This window comes from Myotis lucifugus, unplaced genomic scaffold (genome assembly GCF_000147115.1).
Source record: "Myotis lucifugus unplaced genomic scaffold, Myoluc2.0 scaffold_7, whole genome shotgun sequence".
Taxonomy (NCBI): Eukaryota; Metazoa; Chordata; class Mammalia; order Chiroptera; family Vespertilionidae; genus Myotis; species Myotis lucifugus.
This window is the reverse complement of record NW_005871055.1, coordinates 13455842-13468381: the sequence shown is the minus strand read 5'-3', so window position 1 is coordinate 13468381 and position 12540 is coordinate 13455842. Positions and strand designations below refer to the sequence as shown.

General features: G+C 40.7%; 1 protein-coding gene across 10 annotated transcripts in view; it reads left to right on the top strand.

The window, feature by feature from the left end:
- ZC3H13 (zinc finger CCCH-type containing 13) overlaps window positions 1-12540 on the top strand; it is a 137288-nt gene that overhangs the window by 25075 nt on the left and 99673 nt on the right. For 9 of the 10 annotated variants that reach the window (XM_014449515.2, XM_014449510.2, XM_006083588.3 and 6 more), the window contains one exon: window positions 3492-3600. In XM_014449515.2, the coding sequence (XP_014305001.1) occupies window positions 3492-3600 (109 nt within the window). Of the gene's footprint in view, window positions 1-3491; window positions 3601-12540 lie in introns of those variants that run through there. The other variant, XM_023748921.1, reaches the window with a different exon arrangement.

Here is a 12540-nt window from a genome sequence, read left to right as displayed (position 1 = left end):
AAACCATCCTATGGGAAATTTACTCGATGTTGTAGCAAAGCGAAAGTCTGTCCAAATGATATACGTTTTCCAGATTACCCGGCATATTTAAAAAGATTAATGACAAACAAAGATTCTGACAGCAAAAATTTCATGGAAAATATTCGTTCCATAAATAGTTCTTTTGCTTTTGCTTCCATGGGTGCAAATATTGCATCGCCATCAGGATATGGGCCATACTGTTTTAGAATACACGGACAAGTTTATCACCATACTGGAACTTTACATCCTTCGGATGGTGTTTCTCGGAAGTTTGCTCAACTCTATCTTTTGGATACAGCTGAAGCTACAAGTAAAAGATTAGCAATGCCAGAAAACCAGGGCTGCTCAGAAAGACTCATGATCAACATCAACAACCTCATGCATGAAATAAATGAATTAACAAAATCGTACAAGATGCTACATGAGGTAGAAAAGGAAGCCCAATCTGAAGCAGCAGCGAAAGGTATTGCTCCCACAGAAGTAACAATGGCGATTAAATATGACCGTAACAGTGACCTGGGTAGATATAATTCTCCCCGTGTAACCGAGGTTGGTGTCATATTCAGAAACGAAGATGGAGAACCTCCTTTTGAAAGGGACTTGCTCATTCATTGTAAACCAGATCCCAGTAATCCAAATGCCACTAAAATGAAACAAATCAATATCCCGTTTCCTACATTAGATGCAATGACATATCCTATTCTTTTTCCACATGGTGAAAAAGGCTGGGGAACAGATATTGCATTAAGACTCAGAGACAACCGTGTAATCGACAATAATACTAGACAAAATGTAAGGACACGAGTCACACAGATGGAGTATTAAGGATTTCACCTCTCTGTGCGGGACACGTTCAATCCTATTTTAAATGCAGGAAAATTAACTCAACAGTTTATCGTGGATTTGTATTAAAAAATGGAGGCCAATCGGATAAATTTCATCAAAGCAAACCAATCTAAGTTGAGAGTTGAAAAATACAGTGGTTTGATGGATTATCTCAAATCTAGATCTGAAAATGACAATGTGCCGATTGGTCAAATGATAATACTTCCATCATCTTCTGAGGGTAGTCCCAGAAATATGCATCAGCGATATCAGGATGCTATGGCAATTGTAACGAAGTATGGCAAGCCCGATTTATTTGTAACCGTGACATGCAACCCCAAATGGGCAGATATTGCAAACAATTTACAACGCTGGCAAAAAGTTGAAAACAGACCTGTCTTGGTAGCCAGAGTTTTTAATATTAAGCTGAATGCTCTTTTAAATGATATCTGTAAATTCCATTTATTTGGCAAAGTAATAGCTAAAATTCATGTCATTGAATTTCAGAAATGCTCACATATTATTGATACTAGATAGTGAGTCCAAATTACGTTCCTCTAATTAATTCCCTTTCAATGTGCACGAATTTCATGCACCAGGCCACTAGTTCTGTTATAATTTCACAGAATGTTTATTTTACAGTATAAGCACTACTGCTCAGAAACTCTTTTCAAGTAAATCTGTAGTTGGATATTACATGATAGTTTAAGTAGACCAAAACAACAATATATTATTGAACAATTTGGAGATAATCACCTATAAAAATATTTTTATATTACACACGAATATATATTTATAGTGGATTTAATCCACAGAACATTCAAAAGTTATGTGGTATATAGAATAGTTTTTGATAGTCCATAGAATATATTTTAAGAATAATGTTACTTTTTTCCTCTTGTCTCTATAAATAGGAGTTGTTTTTGTTTTGTTTTTTGTTTTTGGACCTTTTACCATTTTTTCATGTCTGGTTCAACTCATGTAAGTTTTTACGATTTATGTCAGCTTGTGTTGTCTTACCAGCAATCATATGTCATTTCATTGATCAAGTAATGACTGCCACCTAAAGATATAAAATTTACTAGTTTCAATAGTCTAACCACTAAACTGTACACCAAAATCAATACATAATATAAATAAACAAATACATAAATAAAAAAATAAAATGGAAAAAATAAAAGAAGTCTTCAAGGATAAATTAATTTGTGTTTTAACCCTTTGCACTCCGCTGTCCCCTCTCAGGGGACATCGGAATTCTAGCATATCACTCGAATGTCCCCTCTCAGGGACATTGCAGTTTATTAGTGATTACGGGGAATTGAGTTATTTCAACGCAACTTTTTGAGACATGCATGTTTCCCTGAAGTTTTATCTTGAAATGGCACAAGAAATTAAATCAAAATATCATAAAATTACTAAGATATATACAAGAAATGTCAGCGGGTTTTGTGTCGGATTAAACAATAAACTACATATTCCCGATGTGGGACAAAGAAAACGGGACTGCATTGTGTGTTCTAACAGGAAAACACCTGGCGGCAGGCGTCAAACCACTTATTACTGTCAAACATGCACTAATCAGCCTGCAATGCATATTGGGGAGTGTTACAAAACTTATCATACTGTACAAAATTATAAACAATAAAATATTGTTTTTTTTGCAAATATACATTCCTCGATGTCACCCAATTCATATAAGTCCAATATCATTATAATACGTTACTTGGTTCCAAAATTATACTAAATAATACGAGGGTCTGTAAATGCACGTTTCCGCTGCAAAGTAGCGTCGAGTAGCTGGTAGCCAATATCCAGAATGGTTCGGAGTGCAAAGGGTTAAGCAGCCAAATTTTATGTCTGATAATGCCCCAAAAGAACTTTTACCCTTTATTGTCTTTGTGTGTTAGTGTCTTTCATAGTTAGGATTTAGGGTTAATAAAAGTGATACTGTGGGTGGGAAGATAATTATATGATACTGGTTACTTTATTTTTTTTACCACTTAGTAAATTGTGGTTTGAAATTTTTCTGTTATGCGATATGTGTTTATTAAATGTTATAAGCTAATTACTATTCTCCTGTTTTGTCTGTAGGCTGCTATTACACCTAGAATAAAGTGTAAAACCTTTTTTTATGTGTAATATATGCACTGATTTCTAACTGTTTTGGCTACCATTTTTGTTTTCATCAAAATAGGGCAAGTCTCTTTTTTTGAAAGCATTTTTAATGAGTTTGGATTTATCTTTAGGGTGTGTAGGAAAATGCCGTTATGTTAAAGTTACAAACCCTTGTGTATATTATCCATTTTAAACTGTCTTTTACCCTGTGAATTTCACACACAAAAAGTATGTAGCACACTATCAAAGTTTAAAATAACAGATTTTCTCTGTATATTTTAAAATCTTAGTTACTCCTTATATGTACTACATCGCTATTCTTCAGTGAAATAGGTATTCTATAATGTCTTTTCATTGCGGTGCTACATTAGAACTTGTCACATCCTCTCCTTAGTGGATAAGTGATTATTTGCAAAACTGATTCTTTGTTAAAACAAAGATGAAGTTAGAAATATTTTGTATTATAATAACTATCTCATTCAGTTTTTAAAAAAATAACAGTAATTTCTATGTATTTATGTACTTTTTAGAAAGAATCTTCAAGGGGGAGACATAGAGAAAAGGAAGACATAAAAATCACCAAGGAGAGAACTCCAGAAAGTGAAGAAGAAAATGTAGAGTGGGAGACTAATAGAGATGGTAAGTTTCAAAAATCTTTGTTTATGTAGTCAATTTATTGATTATTCACTTTGCAGACACTTTTTGTGCGCTTCAGCCCAAGTGCCCATCATAGATGAGTAGGTTCAAAGCACTTTTCAACTGTGATCTCCCTGTCAGTAGAAAATGGCATATAGTAGAAGAACAAAGGCAGAAAAAGCTGTTTACATTGCATTTTTCAACTTCACTATCCTTTTTTTCTTCCTAGAATTTTATTGTGCACCATCACAATTCTTTGGAATTTTTTTACATTTGTAGATTTTTCAGTTCTTCAACATCAGGGTTAAAAAATTAAATCTAAATTTATGTTTGTTGTTTTTCATAAAATATTAAGATTACAAAATTTTAAAGACCTGGGGAAATTATTTAAAAGGTATTGTTGACTTTCATTTTTCAAAAGAGATTTAAATCCAATAATAATTAAGACCTGGGATTTTTTCATGAAAAATTAGCAAAATCATCTTTGGGTCATTGTCTTAACAAATAAGGATTTATTTTCCACACCACAAATGTTCACTTTTATGATCTTCTTCAAGGTGAGCACTATGGCCGCACATTACCAAATATAGAGAATGGGAACTCATTTGTTGAATGTGTTGGGTGTGCTAGGCATTTTAATATAATTTATATAATTATCTCACTAATTCAATAGCTTTGCTATTTCTTATACATAACATAACTAAAGAGTTAAGAACTTAAGCAACTTCTCAGCAGTAAGCTAAAAACTTAGACCAGGGGTTATAAAATTAAAGGTTGTGGACCAGGCACTTCTTTGCAAAAAAAGCTTTGTTGGAACACAGCCATATCCATTTGTTTACATATTTTTCTGTAGCTGTTTTTGAGCTACCATAGGTGAGTTGAATCCTTGTTGAAAGTCAAGAGCTGCAAGCCTAAAATAGTTACGCATGTTATTAAGAACAATCTCTGAAAACTTACATAGTCTAATACTTGAATTGTACCCTAAATGCCTTTCCAGTAATTTGACCATCATACTTTTTAACACTTGGAGTGGGGGAAACGAGTTAAGTCGGCTCGCGTGAATTGCGCGTACTCCGCGGGAGCCGTCTTTAACTCGGTTCATATAGATTTGCGGTGGAGTGCGGGAAACGTGTAAACTCGGGCCGATTGTAACTGCGTATTACCAAATATTTGTTTGTAATCCACCCTTTTGGTGGATGGAACAAAACCAAAAGACAGAGCCATCTTATATTTTGGCGGGAAATTCACCCCACACCGGAGTGTTAAGGGAATTTATTACATCTTTGAACAGCATTGTCTGTTGAAGAGTGCTTCTGAGAACAAATAGGAAACTCTCTTATGATTAGTTCATTGGGATTTCATAAGCCAATCTAATACCGCTTATACAGGGTGTCCCCGAAAAATGTATACACCCTTTAACAGCTGATAGCTCAATTTTGAAAATGAAATGTATTTTAATAAACACTCCCTTTGTAATTATTCAAAGTGTGTGAATACATTTTGGGGGGACACCCTGTAGTTGTAAAGGCAGCTGTAATGTTCCATTGTGGTTGGATCAATTAGTTAATATCCTATCTAATAAAAGAGAAAGATGCAAATTGACCATAACCCCGAAACCCTTCCCATTGGCTAATCGGTGAGATATGCAAATTAACTGCCAACCAAGATGGCTGCGGCAGCCAGGCAGCTGAAGCAAACAGGAGGCTTGCTTGCTCCAGTGATGGAGGAAGCCAAGGTTCCCCGCCTGCCGCTGCTGGGCTCTGAGCTTGCACTCTAAGAAACAATGTTGCAATTATAGAAGGTAAATAAACCCCAGAAACCTGCTTTCAGCCATCAGAGCTGGAGTGAGCAGGACCGCAACAGTGTTACAATTATAGAACCTAAACAAACGCAGATACCTGCTTTCAGCAGCCGAGGTCTCAGAGCTGGAGCCGAGCCTCAGAGCTAAAGCCGGCTCTCAGTTCCAGTGACAGCCATAGAAGGTAAATAAATCCCAGAATAAAAAGAAAAAAGAAAAAAAGGAGAGGGTGGGAGCTTCAGTCACCCGCCAGCCTGACAACGACCCTCATTCCCTCACCCAGATTGGCCAGGCACCCCAGTGGGGACCCCCACCCTGAAGGGGGTGTGACCAGCTGCAAACAGCCATCATCCCCTCATCCAGGCTGGCCAGGCACCCCAGTGGGGACCCCCACCCTGAAGGGGGTGTGATCAGCTGCAAACAGCCATCATCCCCTCATCCAGGCTGGCCAGGCACCCAAGCGGGACCCCCACCCTGATCCAGGACACCCTTCAGGACAAACCAGCTGGCCCGCACCCGTGCACCAGGCCTCTATCCTATATAGGAAAAGGGTAATATGCCTCCCAGCACCGGGGTCAGCGGAGCCGCGAGGCCTCCTGGCACCGGGATCAGCGGAGCAGCGAGGCCTCACTGCCCCGGTGTCAAGCGGAGCCGCGAGGCCTCCCAGCACTGGGATCAGCGGAGCCACGAGGCCTCCTGTCCCCTGGAGCAGCGTGAAAGGGGGCAGCGCCCAAACCCCCTGATCGCCCTGCGGCTCTGTGTGTGACAGGGGGCGGGACCACAACCTCCCTATCCACCCTGCTCTGTTCGTGACAGGGGAAGGCGCCCCAACCCCCTGATCGGCCCTGCTCTGTGCCTGATAGGGGGGAGCTTCCCAACCCCCTGATCAGCCCTGCTCTTTGTGTGTGACAGGATGCGGCGCCCCAACCCCCCCATGGGCCCTGCTCTGTGTGTGACGGGGTGGAGCCGCAACCTCCCCATCGGCCCTGCCCTGAGTGTGACAGGGGGAGCTCCCCAACCACCTGATGGGCCCTGCTCTGTGCGTGACAGGGGGTGGCGCCGCAACCTCCCCATCGACCCTGCCTTGAGTGTGACAGGGGGCGGCGCTCCAACCCCCCAATCGGCCCTACCCTGAGCGTGACTGGGGGTGGCATTGCAACCTCCCGATCCACCCTGCTCTGTGCATGACAGGGGGAGGTGCCCCAATTCCCCAATCAGCCCTGCTCTGAGCCCGACCAGGGGCTGCACCTAGGGATTGGGCCTGCCCTCTGCCACCTGGGAGCAGGCCTAAGCCAGCATGTCGTTATCTCCCGAGGGGTCCCAGACTCTGAGAGGGCACAAGTGGGGCTGAGGGACACCCCCCCCCCCCCCCGCCAGTGCACAAATTTTTGTGCACTGGGCCTCTACTATTGAAATAAAATACTAGAAACCTTGACTCTTCAAAAATTGGATAACTAACTTTTCTGGAATAGTAATTAATTAACTCTTAACATACCCAACATTCTTTTCTTTTTATTTTAATTGTTTTTGGATTAAAATTTTTCTGAAATTTCCTGGGAACCTCCTATCTTTAAAAGTAAAAATTTCTCTATTACAATAATGCATGCATTTTATTGAAAATTTAAAAGGTTCAGAAACACCTGTCATTTTCTCCATGTTTTCATGCCTATTTCAAAAACCTCTCCTTAAGTTTCTAATCCCTTTATTTGTCCTGCTTGCTCTTTACTACACAGAGGTGATAGAACTCTTCATCCACAAGCTCCCTCAACTTCCTGCCAATAATCACTTACAAACTAGTTTTTTATGTACACCTACACTTTTTTATTTCCCTTTTGTTCTGTGGAAGAGGCCTCCCCCCTGCTGTATAAGGTTATATTCCCCTGTATTCTGGATCCAAATTCCTCCCACCTTTACAATCTTGTTTATTTAATACTAGAATCCTGGTGCATGAAAAATGTGCATGGGTAGGGTCCCTAGGCCTGGCCGGCGATCAGGGCTAATCTGCGCGGCGACCGGCAGGGCAATAGGGCCCCCCCCTCCCCCCGCTGGCCTGGGGCCTGCGGGCTGGGGGCAGCTTCTGCGTTGAGTGTCTGCCCCCTGTTGGTCATTGCGCGTCATAGCGACTGGTCAGTTCCGCTGTTGATTTGCATATTATGCTTTTATTATATAGGATACATTCTCTTTTATATCTTTTAACATGCATCTTAACACATTTTTTCCTCTCCCCATGATACTTTTAGCCATCACCCTGTTTGTTCCCACTTTGTAAGTAAATTCTTGAAAGGGTTCTATGCCTTACTGTCTCTACTTTTTCATCACATATTTATTTGTCTTCTGACCCATGTCTTTACTACAGTTGTTTTTCAAGGTCCCCAATAATCCCCTCTTTGCTAAATAAATTGAGACATTCTTGTCTCCATCTTTTATAACCTTTGTGCAGCACATAATACATTCAAGAACCTGTCTTCCTGAAGTACTTTTCCCCTTGGCTTCCATCTATCACTCATCAGATTTTCTGTCTTTCTGTTCAGTCTCTTTGTTTTTATATAGACTCCTTATAGTCTGTCTCTTCCTTAACTGTTGATTGCCAATGCTTTGTTCTAGACTTTCATCTAAAAAAAAATACTAAAGTGACTTTATTACAAGAATCTTTTATATATTCAGTTATTTTAAAAGATGAGTAAATGTCTTTTATGGTGTTTTCACTTACCAAGTATTCACGTGGCTATGTTTTCTCTTGATTGAAATTGGCAGGTTTTAGAAATAGTGTATCTTTATGATTTACAATTATCTGTTTGAAGAAATATTGAATCATGGATTTAGACATTCACTCCTGTCCCCTGATAGTGATACTGAACTGGTTTTATAGACTTACCTTCTGCATTTTCAAAGTGAATAGCAGCTTTAGCTAAATGTAAAAGAAATTGGTCTGTACTAATATGTCTAAAAATTTATACTCTTTTTAAGGACCCCATATTAGAAATTGAATCTGAGAAATTTTGTAAATATTTACTCATTAATTCATTTTATAATGACAGTACTAAACCCAACATAAAATTATATGGAAAATAACTATGCTTTGCAAAACAAAAATAAAAATTGTGAGGTGGTGGCATGTTTTACATGTTTTTCCAAATCTTTTTAATGTTCAGTCAAGAAGCCGGAAGAGCTAAACTCTGTGCTTGCCTTTTCTTATGACCACATCAGCACTATAGCTAAATTATAGAACAGTCAGTCTGGATAACCATCTGAAGACTAGTTGAATAGTGGTCCTATAACTAAAGTTATAGCCCTAACCGATTTGGCTCAGTGGATAGAGCGTCAGCCTGCAGACTCAAGGGTCCCAGGTTCGATTCCGGTCAAGGGCATGTACCTTGGTTGCGGGCACATCCCCAGTAGGGAGTGTGCAGGAGGCAGCTGATCGATGTTTCTTTCTCATCGATGTTTTCTCTATCCCTCTCCCTTCCTCTCTGTAAAAAATCAATAAAATATATTTTAAAAAATAAAATAAAGTTATAAAGAAGCCATATCAAGACTGGTAGCGGGGCAGAGATGCAAAACGGGTTGGCCCCACACCCAGAGGTGATTTAGAATTGGGAGGGATATCTCAGTTGCAGAGGGATCCCATACATGCACCACCAGAGACTCTTTTAGAGTGGGCTGTGCCGCACCATCACGGCCAAGGGTGAACCTGAGGAGGGGCGGTGAAGGATTGAAGAAAAGACAGACAAGAGAATACAGCTGGGGCTCGGTGGATCTCCCGTGCCTGGATGAGGACACAAAGGACCCAGCCTGCAAGCCGATGCTTTATTTTATAGTCTGATTAAAACAAGGGTAGATTAACATGTATACAAATGTTCTTGTTTTGCCAACACTTGCTGCACCTCCCACAGCCCATTAGCTACTTAGGAAGGAATTAGGGAGGGCTACAAGGTCAGGCTCAATTATGCTAGGAGAGCTCTGCCCTCCAGGTTGGGACTTGTTTGTGGCCCTGCCACAGGTCAGCCGGAGGCTTGACCCTAGAGCTGCTCCCTACAGTGGGCAGCCAGACTGGATCAGGTGATCAGCTACAGTCTTTCCTTAAAAACTCTTGGAAGTCCATAGGTGCCAGGCAGGCAGCAACTGTGCCCTGTCCCTCTTGCTGAGTGGCCCAAGGGTTGGCACTGGTACAAAATCTGAATCTGTATTAACCTGGTGAACACTACTCCCCCCATTCTGCTGACTTTCAGAGACTCTGCTTCACCCAACTTGTTTATATCCCACAGCTCTTTCAGTGACTGAACCTTATGGGCAGCTGTCAGGTGGCAGCTGGCCTCAGGGTATCCTGTGCATTTTTCTCTGGCCCCACACCTGGTACTGGTGCCACCAGCCTTAATTAGCATCATGGCCTCTCCCACATGCCTCCAGGCCCAGCACAGGAAGCTGCCAACTATAGATCATTTTGTATGTTCTACCAGGTAACCCCAGGTGATCATAGGGAGCAGCTGATCTTGGCCTACACCAGAAACCTACCCAAGAGGCCCCAGAACCAATACACCTGATGGCTAATTTGAGACCATTATAGAGTACCACCTAATTAACTCCTCAAGCAGCACACACAACAGGTGGTCTTGGCAGGCACCAGAGCCCTGCTGGGGTGAATCCTGTTCCATGGGGAGAGCCACCACAGAGCAGTTTGTACTCTGTGGTTGTGGTTAGTCCTCACAACCAGTTAGCTTAAGGGTCAACCCTACTCCCTGATGTGCCAACAGTAGTCAAGTTTCACCTACAATATGGGGGCACATTACAACTCATACAAGGGATGCTCCTGGAGCATCCGGCTCAGGTGATCAGGGTGACTGCACCACTGGGCCTCCTGGGTCACCTATTACATAAGACCACCCTGCCAAGACTGAGAGACATAGCAGATCTACCTAGTACATAGAAGCAAACATAGAGAGGAAGCCAAAATGAGGATACAAAGAAATATGCCCTAAATAAAAGAACAAGAGAAATCCCCAGAAAAATAATTATATGGAATGGAAGCAACAAAATACCAGATGCAGAGTTAAAAACAATAGTTATAAGGCTGCTCAAGGACTTTAGGGGAAGAATGGATGATCTCAGTGTAAACTTAAACAGAGATAGTAAGCATTTAAAAGGACACAGAAACCATAAAAAAAGAACCACTCAGAAATGAAGAATACAGTAACTGAATTGAAGACTACACTAGAAGGAATCCAGTAGATAAGATGAAGCAGAGGATTCAGTCAGCAATTTGGAAGACAAGATAGCAGAAAACACCCAATCAGAACATCAAAAAGCAAGAAGAATTTTTTAAAATGAGGATAATTTAAAGGACCTCTGGATCAACACCAAACATAACAACTTTCACATCACAGGGGTCCCAGAAGGACAAGAGACAGCAAGGAATTGAGAACCTATTTGATTAAATAATGACTGAACATTTTTCTAACCTGGCAAAAGGAATGTACATACTAATCCAATAATCCCAAACAAGGTGAACTAAAGAGGCCCACATCAAGATACATCATAATTAAAATGCCAAATGTTAAAGATAAAGAGAGAATCTTAAAAGCAGCAAGAGAAAGGTCATTAGTTACTACAAGGGGGCTTCCATAAGACTGTCAGCTTTATTCTCAACAGAAACTTTGCAGTCCAGAAGGGATTGGCATAAAATATTAAAAGTGATGAAATGTAAGGACCTACAACCAAGACTACTAGCAAGGCTATCATTAAAAATTAAAGGAGAGATAAAGAGCTTTCCAGACAAGAAAAAGCTAAAGGAGTTAGTCATCACCAAACCAGTATTACAAGAAATGTTAAAGGGACTTCTTGAAGAAGGAGAAGAAGAAGAAATGTGTCATAAGTACAAATAATAAAATGGCAATAACTACATACCTTTTATTAATCATTTTAAATGTAAGTGGATTAAATGTTCCAATCAAAAGGTATAAGGTAGCTGAATGGAAAAGAAAACACCACTTATACATAGAGACCAATTTCAGATCGATAGACACAGACTGAAAGTAAAGGGATGGAAAAAGATACTTCATGCAAATGGAAACAAAAAATCTGAGGTAGCATAACACTTGTAAACTTTTATAAAACAACATAGGAGCACCTAAATATAAAGCACATATGGACAGACATAAAGGGAGAGATTGATAGTAATACAGTCATAGTAGGGGACTTAGCACCCCAATGACATTAATGGATAGATATCTAGACCGAAAATCAATATGGAAACAACAGCCTTAACAAACACATTAGAACACATGCTTAAAGCATTTCACCCCAAAGCAGCAAAATATACATTGTTTTTAAGTGTACATGGAACATTTTTCCACAATAGACCATATGTTCATCCACAAAACAAGTCCCAATAAATTTAAGAAGATTGAAATATCAAGCATGGTGTTTGTTTGTTTTTTACAACAATGCTATGAAACTAGGCATCAATTACAAGAAAAAAACTGAAAAATTACATAGAGGACATACATATGGTCAATTGATATATGAAATGATGCTCAGTATCACTAATTATTAGAGAAATGCAAATTAACACACAATGAGATATCACACCTGTCTGAATAAATAAACAATTAAGTCTTGTCAAGGATGTGGAGAAAAGAGAGCCCTCATCCACTGTTGGTGTGATTGCAAATTGGTGCAGCCACTATAGAAAACATGGAGATTCCTTAGTAATTAAAAATAGAAATACCTTATGACCCAGCAATTCCACTTCTGGGTATCAATCCAAAGAAATCCAAAACACTAATTTGAAATGATATGTGCATTCCTATGTTTATTGCAGCATTATTTACAATTAGAAGCCCAGTGCACGAAATTCATTCACGGGTTGGGCGGGGGGGCCCCCTCAGCCCTGCCAGCACCCTCTCCAATCCAGGATATCCCACAATCCTGGACCGCTGGCTCCTAATCGCTCACCTGCCTGCCTGCCTGGTCGCCCCTAACTGGCTCCCCCTGCTGGCTTGATCACCCTTCACTGCCTCTGCATGCCGGCATGGTGGCCCCTAACTGCCCCTGCTGTCGGCCAGGTTGCCCCCCCCACTGCCCCCTTATGCCAACCTGGTCGCCCCTAAATGCCCCCCGCTGCCGGCCTAGTTGCCCCCAACTGCCCC